The sequence below is a fragment of the Dermochelys coriacea genome, chromosome 11, assembly GCF_009764565.3.
Source record: "Dermochelys coriacea isolate rDerCor1 chromosome 11, rDerCor1.pri.v4, whole genome shotgun sequence".
Classification (NCBI taxonomy): domain Eukaryota; kingdom Metazoa; phylum Chordata; order Testudines; family Dermochelyidae; genus Dermochelys; species Dermochelys coriacea.
In genome coordinates, this window is record NC_050078.2 from 43,080,851 (window position 1) to 43,094,476 (window position 13,626).

The 13,626-nt window shown below is 38.7% G+C and overlaps 1 protein-coding gene across 7 annotated transcripts in view; it reads right to left on the minus strand.

Annotated features, from left to right (window-relative positions):
* Positions 1–668: 668 nt before the first annotated feature.
* CHN1 (chimerin 1) overlaps positions 669–13,626 on the minus strand; it is a 142,998-nt gene continuing 130,040 nt past the window's right edge. For all 7 annotated transcript variants that reach the window (XM_038422155.2, XM_043505314.1, XM_043505315.1 and 4 more), the window contains 5 exons: positions 7,373–7,546; positions 6,434–6,511; positions 5,128–5,265; positions 4,113–4,218; positions 669–1,591 (listed from right to left, as the gene is read on the minus strand). In XM_038422155.2, the coding sequence (XP_038278083.1) occupies positions 1,420–1,591; positions 4,113–4,218; positions 5,128–5,265; positions 6,434–6,511; positions 7,373–7,546 (668 nt within the window). In that variant the 3' untranslated portion in view covers positions 669–1,419. The remainder of the gene's footprint in view (positions 1,592–4,112; positions 4,219–5,127; positions 5,266–6,433; positions 6,512–7,372; positions 7,547–13,626) is intronic.

Below are 13,626 nucleotides of genomic sequence, written 5' to 3' on the forward strand. Positions count from 1 at the left end.
CTATATCATTGGGACTGCTGAAAGGTTGATAAGCAATTTGTATACACTGCTCTGTCCTAGATCATTTTTGGTCATTTCCCCTTCATATGGAGGATATGGGGAGAGCATTAGGGAGGAAGGACAGAAGTGTCTGGGTCAGTGTTGAACAATTTAAGCCTGAAGCAAATATAGTTTGGTATATCAGTAAATAAGTAGTGGATTCACCTATTCTGGCCACCTTTATTTGTGTAACTGTAAATTGCAATACTGGCCTGTGTACAGGCAAATAACTAAATTTTTTGAAAAAATTCATAGAAAGTTAGTTATTAATAGTACTGGAGGCTTTGCAGTACTTCATTAGTTTTTGTTTTTGTTGTTTAAGAGGTGCTGATGAGCTCTTGACAAAAGTTCTGGATGCGGATTAAAGAATTTTGCTAATAAAATAATCATGAAAATTTGATGGGAACCTTAACAAGTGTCAGACTCCAAGCTATTTAGATTGGGAATGTCCTGCCAAAAATATAACAGAACTATAAATTGTCTCTTTTCAGTCAAAGGTCATTCAATATATTCTGAGTGCCAAAATGCCACACATAATTCAAATAGCTCAACCAGAAATGAGTTGAGATTTTATTTTATGAAAACAAAGGCATTGAAATTTTAATTAATTAAAAAAACACAGCACAATGTGAGATTTCTAATAGCAAAATTTAATAAATTAATATATGCATGCCAGATAAAAATACAAAATTACAATTGAAATAACAATAAAAGAAACATTGTACAGTGTTGCAGATTTTACTACAACCACGATAAAAGGCATGAAGAATTAGTTAAAGTGACAAAGTACACATTTTATTTCTGTTAAAAACAAATTACTACATGATAAAAGAACTGAGAGAAACCAGGAAGAAATCACCCAAGAAAGTGGGAAAAGAATGATAGGAAATATCAACACACAGGCAGAAGTCCCATTTCACAGAAATCATTCTTTTTTGTATCAGAAACCAATTACATAGAACAAAAAAACAAATTCACAATAGGTTTACAGTGAGAAACATGCTAAATTACAATCACAAACTATCCAGAATGAAGATGCTTATAAAAGATGCTGCACCAGTTCTCTTGTTTCTTTTGCAGAAAGTTCTTCACCAAAGCAGGGAGAACAGGGAGCCAATCATGCAACAGAGCTTTAGATTTTTGTTTTAAACATGACAAACACTCAGGATTACTAGTACTGGAAAATGTGTTAACCTTTTTTCAACATCAGCTGAATGGCACTACAGAAGCGACACAGAGTTCCTTCATTTTTATCCTGTATACATCAAAAGCTCTAGCAAATATGAATTCAGCAACAAGAGCCAGTTAAATTACATTAAAATATTTCTTCCTCCACAGAATATTGTTGTTTCCTTTTTTAGAAAGAACAAAACAAAACATTCAAAATAAAATGTCTTCATTTTTTATAAGCATCTCCACCACAAGTCTCTGGTAACGGATATCATTCAGCGCAGCCATTGCATCTAGTTCTGGTGCTCGCATAAGGGTTGGTCCAAAAACAATGCCAAGATTCTCTGCATTCATGAGATTCTCCTTTTCATGAAGGATTACCCTGTAAAGAAGGACAATATTAAACACAAGGCATCTCATACCAAATATTGGTTGATGACACAGTGCACAGACATGTTTCTGAAAACCCTTGGGCTGAGAGGAGGAGCAAAAAGTGCATTCTTTGTCTTTCCCAAAAACCTGTGGAGAGACTGCTTTACAGGCCCTGTGCAACAGGAACCACACAGAGGCGCTCTGGGGAGTATCTGGGGGTTAGGTGAGTATATGCACCGTGTGGTGTAGTTAGTTGTATGTTTTCTGATCCACCATTCTTCCCTCCTGCATAGACTATTGGTGCTTCTAGCAGGCATAATCTGGGTTTAGGATATGTGAGTGTGGTATGTTGCTACAAATCAGAACATGGGTGCACAGTAATGCTACTTTTGCCATTTATAAATGTATTGAGGGCCATTTAGACAAGGAGGCAAAACTTAGTTTAAAGATCCTCTTTACAGGATTGTAATAAGATTACCAATTTAAACCTCACCACAAATGTAGTGTTCCCACTTACAGGATAGGGGAAACCTGATTGGACTCACCAGGCTCAAACTGTTTCTCTCTCATGCATTTTATTATATTCACATCTGAATTCAGTTGATGTACACGCTGCAAACTAAGCATGACAGAAAGTGGCCAACTGGACTATATGGGGTTTCTCACAGGCACAAGCCATGCAAATTACATCCCCTGGCACAGACAAGAGCAGCAGCACCTGAACAGGGTCTCACCCTGGGGCTGCTTTAAAATCTATCAGGGCCGCACTGGAGCCTCATTCGTAGATGCCATCTAACAAAGGTGCTAAGTCAGGGCTTTTGCAGGCTTATCCCACCCCTCCTTGGCTGCATCAGACAGCTCTTGGGTCCCTAACAGAGAGGGGTTATAAACTGCTAGTGTAGCTTTGCCACCACTTGTAGCAACTTCCTATTGCTGGTTATCTGGAACGTAGGTTCCACCAGTGCCTGTTCCAAAGCGCACCATCTGCTAATATATTATCTTTGAGTGGACCACAGAATGTAATTTACCACCTATGCACGCAGAGCAGAATATATAGAGTATTCTCAGACAGTATATGGTTAAGAAGTGCAGAGACACAGAATAAATGTCTCCGCAAATTCTGTTTACTGGAATAATAATAGTAAACAAAATGCTGTCTAGAGACACTAAACTTCTGCTTTGGTTTATGGCAGTTAATTGCCTTTCTCAATAAAACAGATTCAGATTTATAAATGAGTTTGTTCACAGACTAAACAAAGGACTTAATATACACTACTGCTTTACCATAAAACAAATCTCCATAAGGATTCTTGTAAATGCCTAAATATCCATTTGTAGGAAGTTTATGGGTTATAAAAACACGTAAATTCTTTCACATTGCTGCACTATCTAATCTCCTATGCGGAATAAAATCCCTTCAGGCATACACAATAGTTGTCAGAATTTGAGGTCCTCTTTTTTTTGACATATTATTCTGGTATTTCCAAAATTCTCCTTCCTAGTTTATGACTTCAAATAAAGGATCAATGGCTAATTAGCTGAATTTTGCAAAAAGCCAATGAGCTAGCTGTTTCCTCACTATAATTCTTTTCAGTAAGTATATTAAACAGAAACTAAAAATAATTGAAATATTATAAATTGCGTTGCCCCTTCCTGCTTATACTTAGCAAATGCCAGCAGCATAAGCATTTATAAATTGACCTGCTAATCATCACAACCCTTGAACAATAGGATATGAAAAATCTGCTTTACAAGTAATAAAATTTGCTTAACTACTTTGCTGCTGGTCTTCCATTCCTAAGTCTGAACTAATACATTCATTTGAAGTTCCACTGAAATAAGTGGACACTGACATATCTGGTCCAGAACATGCAGCAGCCCTGGGGTTGCATTTTGCTGGACATACTCAGCAGACTCAACAAATCCTAGAGTGCAACTGTGTTCTCACTAAAAAGGCTTAAAATGAAGCTGTTTATAAGGCAAGAAATGATTACTCATTTACAATAGGTACATGCTGACAATAGGTACATGTCACAAACAAAATGGGCAGAGTAGCTAATATGCCAATTCCATTTTTTACTCTGTGGTTTTATATATACTTTGACAACAGAAGGAGAATAGTTTCTTGCCTTGTAGATATTTGCAGTACCTAAAAATAGAGTAAACATTGGTTAGGTATATTATTATTATTTTTTGCATCAAAATTGTGGGTTTTTTATTGGTCTAAGTCCTTAAGACCTATGGAGAGTGCAGAAGATGGGAGAAAGCACAATGTTTGTGTGTCTGTTTTAGTGTATTCTAATACTCTATTCTTTTAACACATATTTAAGTTTGTTTGTTCATTCTGCTATAACAAATGACATTGGAGAGACTGTAGTGCTGTGTTAAATTTATAAAAACAACTCAGAATTTGCTTTATAGAAGCCTGTACATTTACATTTTGTGGGGCTTACACAGATTTGTGTAGAGACTGCAGATTGGCCTTTGTTTCAGATGAATTCATCTAATTTATTTTAAAATAAACCACATACCTCTTTAAATGTGCCATGAGATACCTTAAGGTTTCACAATGTGCAGGTGGCAGTAGTTTCAATGCTTCATGAAGTGTTTCCAACTGTTCATCAGGATCCATGTTTTCTGAAACAGAAACATTTAAATATCAGTGCAGACAATGCCAGACTTCAAGTAGAGAAGTAGACACATGGTAGATTTTGAGGAGTGACAGGTCTGAAAGGAGTCCTCATGATTAAATCTGCCTGTTTATCTCCAGACTATGTCACTGAGCTTTGGTTTAGCTTTAATCAATTTTAATCCTTTTTCTGGGAGGTCTCTTCTGGAATGACTCTGTTGCAACAGTTTCCATAGCCTCCCCAATGCACTGTCAAGAACAGTGTTAGAGGAGAAGAGCTGTGATGAGTTGTGACATGTGAATTCCTGTCCACTAGGAACTGGACTGAGTCCACCAAGACATTCCTCATAGGTACTGAAAAAGTTGTCAAGATAGTAATTACTACTGACTTGGACTAGTTTTGCACAAGTGACCTAGAGGTGAAATTCTGAGCCTACTCAAGTCTATTCAAGTTTTGCCATTGACTTCAATGGGTCTGAGATTTCATCCCCTAGGGGTCCTTTATCTCATTACCAATCACTCTCATAAATTACCTCATTCCTAGTAAAATAAAATGAAGGGTACTTTGAATTATGACATTGTTAGGTAAATAGGATCATTCAACACTTGGTGACAGGAAAAGGGGGTTACTCATCCTGCACAGTAACTGTGGATCTTCGAGGTACTATGAGAACATACCTTTCCAGTATGTGTAGTGAAAAGGAAACATTTGAGAAAAATGAAGGAGAAACTGAAACAAAGATCACTTAGTACGACATTCTTATAATCTATGGCACATACTCAGTCTTGCTTTCATCTCAATTTATAGCACCCATGTGAAGAGTTTAAGAAGTACTTAATTAATAACACATGTTAAAAAACAAAACAGAGAGAAAAAGGGACAAAGAAAAACAGGAAAAATGTTATTTTATACTTACTTGCAGAATCTATAAATTTTGGGTAGGCATCGTATGTGATAAGTGGAATTGGCAAATCCCTGAAGTACAATTTAAGTGCACCAGTGATAATATTGATATCTTCATACATATTCACAGAAATATCTGCTTTTTCCCCATCTGTTCATAGAAAGCAGCGGATATTAATGTTTTAAAAATATAAACAGATCTAGACTAATATTCAGTGGAAAAATCTAGGCTGTTAAGCAATTATTAAGATCAGCACAGCCACAGATTCTGGAGTATGTAAACTAACCAATGAAACCTGTTCTTTGACTGTGAATTTCACTGTTTCAGGATAAAGCCTAAAGCCTTTTGTATGGAGACAAGTCCTTTTTTCATCTAAGATTAACAAAAAAATGTTATGCAGAAACCCATGTGACTGTTTTAATGGTGACTGTCTGTGTTGTAAAAATGTGTCGCAGATCAACTATATTTGAACATATCACTTTGCCAAAAACACATTTGTCAGCACTGAATGGGAAATGAGGAACGTTTGCAAAAAGGAAAATGTTTTTAGTACTTAGTCGCTAGGACAGATATATGCTCACCCTCTCAGAGCAGTGGTGCTATTTATTCTTGAGTTCAATGGGCACTGGGCCAGGGCCTGAATTTGTCCAGCACCTCAAGCCCAGCTAGGACCGCACAGAAGGCAGGTGTTATTTGAGCTCTCTTTATGTAGCCCCAGTAGCCTGGAGAGGCAAAGAGGAATGGAATTTTTGGCTCATTAAAAAAAACGTATGGGGAGGGAACACATCTCCCCACCCCTGATTGCTACTGTGGAGTATTGAGGGTGGGAACTCCTTATTTCTCTCATTGCCTTTGGTGGAAGAGGAAGGATGTTTAGCCCATGGATTCCTTATTATTTTGGAGCTATCATTCAGGGAGAGGGCTTCAAGTTGCAATGCTCCTTTAAGGGTCTTCTCCAGCTGACTCATGATTCCACTGAGAGAGGAGCCTGGGGGTTCACTCGTAAATCAGGGCAATAACTGAGAATGTTCACTACTTTCCTACCCCAATGACAGCATTGCCAAGAGCCAAACCGTCAAAGTCAGGCTGTGGAGAGACAAACTCTGCAGAAGGGAAAAGGGCAGCTTTTCGCAACCCAGGCCAAAATGCGATTTGTGTTTGTGTCCCAGTGGGGAACCCGTCCACGCAGCATAATGACCAGCCTCTGCATCTGCAGAGCCCAACAGACAGATGGAGCCTGCGGTGAGGCACCCCTCGGCTGAACAGAACCCTTCAAATGTGCTTGCTTAAAAGTTGCAGCAGATACGAAAGCAGATACCTCTGTCAAATGCCATTTTGACATCTTCAATTAGGTCACTAAAGCCTGAAACTCTGTATAGTCCTTCAGAATTAAGACCTGTTAGGAGAGAACATTTTCACTTGATTAAAATTAGTATTAACTTTGCATGTCCCTTAAAACTGGCTTGTCCCTGCCCAGGTTCTTCATTTAAGGTAATGAGACAACAAGGTTAGTTAGGTTTCAAAAGCTTTACCAGGTTTTTCATTTGGAATACAATTTCACCCCCATCCATTTAACCCTGACCCTTGCATCAACCACATTGTTAGGCTCAGCTCCCAATCATTTTGTGTAGTCATGTTTATGATGATGATTCCCAGAGGTGAAAAAACAGATTAGCCCAATTACAAGCTAATTCTTTTTAATCAGCTAATTGAGATTAGCATATTAGATGTACAGTAAATATTTTAGAAGCAAACGTATATTCTAGTAAAGAATATTAAATGGGGCTGGGAGAACTATGAAGATGAAATATGTAAATACTGGCTACTCTAGTTTTTACTGCGTTAATCTTTCTGATTAAAATGCCATGGGAAGTATAGGAGGTGGAAGATGCACATGTACATCAATGAGACAGGAGATCATCCAAGACTAGAGTTTAGCAAGCATGAAGCTATGTCAAAACAGAACTGTATGCTGTGCATTATAAAACACACATTGCATCTGTCCATTTCTTGTGCATTAATTAGAGGAGTCCTTGTAAAACTAAGTAATTTCAGCAGAGCTTTTAAAAAATCAGATATTTGTGAACCAACAAATAACACCAAGTATGATATGAACTGTGTAGAATAATTGGCAATCATAAAATACCCTGTTTGAAACTGTTGTGAGCAACCATAAATTCAGCGAAAACCCAAATGACCCAGATCAATCTAAAGGGATTATCATTAAAGCAACCAAAGTCCATTAATGATGTCTTACCTCTAGATTCAATTTCTCTAATACACATGTCTACTACCATTGGCCTTTTAGTGATGTGTGCTTTTACTAGCGTTGTAAGGTCACAGCTGTACACTTTTTTGACATGCTTCAGATCTGGCTTGCAGTCATTTGGGACCATTTTGGAACACTGCTTGTGAACATTTAAACCACAATCTGGGAGAAAAAATGAAAAAACAATTAACCCAATGTTGGTGAAAATGTGCTGTAATGTTAATATAATAAAGTATGTATTACTTCTACAGGGGTCTGATCCTGCAGACCTCATTCCTGTAAGGACTGCTCATGTGAGTAAGCTGAAAAGGACTGGTGCAGATTTTAAACAATACTTACTAGCTGAATACATTCCATTCTAAGATGCAAAAACAGATGTTTCCTCTACTACAGGATTTAATAGAAATCAACCGATTGAAAATCAAATGGTCCAAGTCCTTAATTTTCTATTAAATCGCATAGGTTTTTACAGTAATTTCAACAGAACCCTATTGGTTTAATCCCCATTACATTCTGTAGGACTTTTCCATAGGGGAAGAGATCTATTACTCTGTAATGTTTTTCTCTTCTTATATTTTATATGTAAATGATATTTCATGATCTAATCCCTTCTCCATATCTTTATATTTACTTTAGGCTAAGTCTACACTACAAAACCACTTTCGGTGGCATGTAGTGTATGTATAGCACATGCTGCATTCAAAAGCACACTGCATCTGTAGGGCGTAGCTACACATGGCAGTGAAAGGGCCTGGCAGATGGGAGTCAGCAGGCAAAGGTTTCAGCTGTTCCCCCACTGCCAGAGCCTTTCTCTGCTGTCTCCCCACTTCCAGAGCCTTTCCTTCCTGCAATGAAAGGCTCTGGCAGTGGGGAGAAGCTGAAACAAGGCTGAGCCTTTCCCTGCTGCTTACTCCCTTCCAGAGGAAGGGCTTCAACAGTGCGGGAGCTGGTAGAGCCTTACACTGCTGCTGGAGCCTTTACTTGTAGCAGGGAATGGCTCCAGCAGTGGGGAGTTGCTGGAGTCTTCCCCTGCATAGAAGAAAGGCTCCAGCTGTTGAGATCTGGCAGCCTTTTCCCACCCTTCCACCCCACCCCCACTCCGTCCACTGTTGGAGTCTTTCCCTGCAAAGGAGAAGGCGACCAGTAGTGAGAGGTAATGGGACACTACACAGCTAAAAATAGCAGTGTAGCTGGGAAGGCATGGCTTGGGCCAGTAGAGGATGTCTAGGTACGTACTCTGGGTTTATACCCACATCCTTCAGGTGCGTCTTGACTGGTTTAATCCATGTTTCACTGTCTATGCTGCTGTTTATACTTGTACTATGCGTGTATGTGCACTACACACTGCCAAAAGAATCCTGCAGCGTAGACACACCCTTAGGGATAGATTGTGACATTTACTCTTAACCCTGAGCAGGGTAGGGGAGGGGGTATTACTTCCAATGCTGTTTCATAGACTGGGTGTTTGAAAGAGAAAGCCCAGAAAACTGGCAATTCCAAATAATTCTATTTAAATTCAAATGAATTTGGAAAGAATTTATTTTAAAAACAGTTCCACAGTTTTATTGTAAACATTTTACAAATTAAGGTTTGGCTCATTTTAGAGTACAATTTAATTGAAATCAGATATGCAGAAAAAACATTCATTCTGTACAAAAATGGGCCAAGCATAACTATCAACACTAATGCTCCATCTGTAGGAAAAAAGCAGGGAAACCAGCAATAATACAACAAGAAAGCATAGTGAAGACAGGCTGAGCAATGCAGTTCCTTTTAAGTTAATGGAATGTTCATATCCATGATTTGAATCCGCAAGTCTTGTGCAATGAGGTATGAGCAGCATTTTGCCCTGTCTGAAGCCCAACCTAGTTCCTTCTGACTTCACTGGGAGTTTTATCAGGTCTCTGCTGTCTTGCAGTAGGAACCCACGTCTTGCAAGATGCTGAATGTCTTGAACTTTCATTGGTAACTGGCAATACAAATGTCACCCAGAGACCAATCCTACAAAGTGACATGCTGAACTGCCACAGCAAAACAGCACAGAGCCTACAGTGTTAACTGTCTTAGGCCTTAATCCAGCAAAGATTTCCAGTGTGCTTAACTTTCCTACCATGAGTAGTCCCATTGATTTCAATTATTCATTGATCTCAAGGGACTACTCATAGGATTAAAGTTAAACACATGTTAGAGTTTGGAAGATTGGGGCCATGGTGAAGATGTACAGTATCCCTTCCCTTCCCTCTGCCCCTCCCAATATCTAGTGTCTACAGAGGAGTCACCTTTGTATCTGATCATCACTGATTTTGTTGATATTTTAATTTACAGTAAATAGTCCACATATGATGTGGCTCTCTTTTATACAACAGCAAAAGCCAATGTTTGCATCTTAGTTTAATTCCAACTCATTCGTTCATGTGCTATTACAAAAAGCACTTTGTTTTCTTAATAGGGTTGTAAAGCCAAAGAGTTTTGTCACTTAGAATTTATTGTAAAGTGCTCAATCTCTTGGTAACAATAAACGTTCAACATGTCACTTTCAATCAGTCAAAATTTATGAACCCTGTTCCAGACAACATGACTGCTTATAATTCTTTTCTTCATGGAAGGGAGCTATTCTTACACTTAAAGAGTGAAATAGAAAGTGATCTTGTGATTAAGGGACAGGATGAGGAGCCAGGAATTCTGGGTTCTGCACCTACTAATGCCACAAACTTCCTGTGTGACTCTCGGCAAATAATGTAAAGGACAGCCTCCTCCTACACAGCAGACCCTGATCTAGCAGAACTGGCCCAGTGGGGCAGGATCAGAAGACTTGTGCAAGAAGGGTGGCCCTCTGCACACTGCAGAGTTCAGTTATGTTGGCTTCCCTTCACCCTAACACATGGTGGGGGTTGGAAAAATTACTGGGGGTGAGGGCAGTGGATTACTCAGATCCACCAGCCACCCTCTTTCCTGGAGAGGGAATAGACCCTCTACAGAGATTGTTGTGCTTCTGAGACTTCATAGTGTTTGTGGCACAGCACCACTCTATGGCAGGAGGTTAGGAGCCTAACCCTTCCTCATTCAGGCTGTGAAGAACTCCAGAGCAGAGCCTGGCCCCTTGCATGCTTTTAGGATTTGGTCCTTAATCATTCTGTGTCTCAATTTCTCCCCCTGTAAAATGGACAAGGAATTTGGGCAGAGGAGGACAAGAGACTGATCGGATGAGGAGCTGTGTGGGAGGATACTAGATTGTCTGGGCAAGGGTATTGGGACTGAGATGAGAAGCCTAAGGAGTAGAGACAGGGAGTGGCTAGGTGAGGAGAATGGGACAGGGACAAGGAGACAGGGATGAGGAAAAGACTGGGGAAGGACAAGTTGGAGGGGATGGGGCCCAAGGGGTCAAGTCTGGATGTACCCTTGTGCATTTGCATTATGACAACAGTCTTTAATTACATGATCACATACTGTTTTCTCCACACGAGCGCTCTCTCATTCAGTGCACATGATGGACCCGCTCTGAGGATGAATCATCAGGGTTGTCTAATGAAGGCTGTTGTCTGTAGGACCTCGGCTTCATTTGTTGCAGAAGATGGAAGGTGGGCAGTGAATGAGGGAGGGGATTGCAGAAAGAGAAAGGACAGTCTCCTGGTTAAGACAGTTGAATGCTCCCGTGAAGAACTGGATTCTATCCCTGCCTCTGCCACAGAATTCCTGTATGGTGCTAGACAAGTGACTTCAACCAGACTTTCACAGGTGGTCACTAGTTGCATGCTCCTTATCTGATGGTTGCCCAACTTGAGACTCTGGGCTCTGATTTCCAGAAGTGCTGCACTCTCTCAGATACAACTGAAATCAATGGGAATTTTGCTTTGAACATATGAAGTGCTATATAATGCTAAATACTCTGAAAAATATCTGATCCTAGATGTTTCAAATTGGGTACCCAAAATTAATGAACACTTTTGACCGTAATCTCTTTGTGCCTCGGCTCCCTATCTGTACAATGGGGATAATACCACTGCTTCATTTCACAGGGGTATTTAAAAATAAATTCATTAAATGTTTGTGAAGCATTCAGATACTATAGTGAAAATCACAGTGGAAAGCCCATGAAGAAATTAAAAATTCAGTCTTCAGAGCAGACATGAATAATGTGTAGCAAGTAAGGCCTGAGGCCACACATTGAGCAACTACGAGAAAACAAATTACAAAATAGCCATTTATTAAGTGAGCACCATCCATTCTGTGCCCAGAATGAGGCAAAGGTCTTCGGGAAAAAAACCAGTATGTGATTATGTAATTAAAGACTATGATAATGAAAACACACAAGCGGGCTGAATTAAGAGTGTACATGCAACCTTAATTCTGGCATTTCATGCCTTTTGAGTGATTGACTTTGCAATCTTCATAATGTTTTTAATACAGCTTTTGTATGCATAATTATCATATGTACTAAAATTGCTGCAAGAGCCACTCATTACAGCATACTGCAAGTAGTTTATCTTTAAAGATTTAAATATTAAACCGGGAGCAAAACATTTTCAGAAACAATATTTAAACTCTTAAAGATCTGTCTCAATTGATGTGTGAGCAAGTTGAAAGGCTAACCCCCATTTATGGAATTGGGTTGGTCTTGTGAGCACACATCTACCTACACTGATGGGAGAGTAGATATCTTAGAGCTACATTATTGTGAGAACAAGGATAATTCATTTTTAAGTATATAAGAATGAAAAACATGTATTTACAAATGTCCTATGCTTGAATTAAAACAATCTTTACATTTTCCATGGTCATCTTAAGGATATTTGCATACAACAAAGTGCAATTTTATTAAAATGTTTAGCTTGCAGGGACATTTCAAGCTGAAAATCATATTTCTAAAAAAACAAACGTAATTACCTGTGTTACTACTAATCCTTTTGGGGTCTGCTTCAAAGCCCAATTAAGTCAATGAAAAGATTCCCACTGATTTGAAGGGGCTTTGGATCAGGTCTCATTAACACCAGAAACGTTTAAAAATCAACATTGCTTTTCCATCTTTATGCTTTTTACACTTCATTGTTTCTCATACATTAGAACACTGCTGCAAGGGTTATAAACACTCCTGAGAAATATATCATGCTTTAACAGAAGTTTATAAAAGGCAGAACACATTTCTATTACCATTATTATTATACTTTGCAGGCTTTTTTTTTTTTTAAAAAAAAAAAAAAAGCTATGTTTTTGGTCCTTATCTGAGACTGAAGTCCTGTGACAACTCAAAATTAATATTTTTGTAAGATTTAAATGCATAGTTTAAAACAAGAATAATGTTGTTGCTTTTTAAATAAAGTTGAAATATAGCCATTTCGTTATGCTTTTGTCACGGGGAGGGTCCTTTCTCTGAGTTCACAATACTCTGTGGAAGCAGAATGGTATTGTTTTAGTCAGTAGGCTTTCATTTTCAGGATTCGATGAGAATTTAACTTGGTGATAGTTACACACCAATATAAGAATGACTATCGGTTTGCTTATAAGCAAGGTAAAAAGTGCATGAGTAACACGACAGGCTGCTTTCCAACAGAGAACTGCAAAATCCCAGAGCAATCCATTGTTCAAACTTTCTACATTAGCGATATTCAGCCTAAATTTGGGAAGCTGGAACACAGGGTATTGTAAGACAAATTACAAACAATTAAAACAAATTGTCAGGTTTTTTTGTTTGTTTGTTTGTTTTTTTTAAATCCCAGAGTATAGCACATCTGCTTTGCAACATCTTAGAATCCTGACATTTTAGGAGGGCCAGGAGAACTGAATCCTGAGTTGTATCGAGCACTCACTACTTCCACTGGCTTCAAATGCTCAGCACCTCTACAGATCAGGCTCTAAAATCCATTTGCCCTACTCATACAAGTAGTCCCACTGATTTCAATTGGGCTACTTGCATGAATAATATTAGCAGGCTTTAGACACAAGAGTTTGTTTTATTTCATGCTTACGTCCAATTTCTACTCTCAGTTACAATGAAGTAAATCCTGAGTAACTCAGTTTACTTCAGTGGATTAAATGCTGATTTATACCAAATAAAGGGTCTGATCCAACTCCTGTGGAGGTCAATCAGTGTCTTTTCATTGACTTCCTTGGGAGTTGGGTCAGGCCCTAAAAGAAAAATGTGACCCTTATTTGTTAAAACCACACAAATTCCATAAAGTAACATATCTCCCAGTAAAGTCCAGAATAAAGGAAAGATTTAAGAGACTATGGGTTAAATCAAGGCC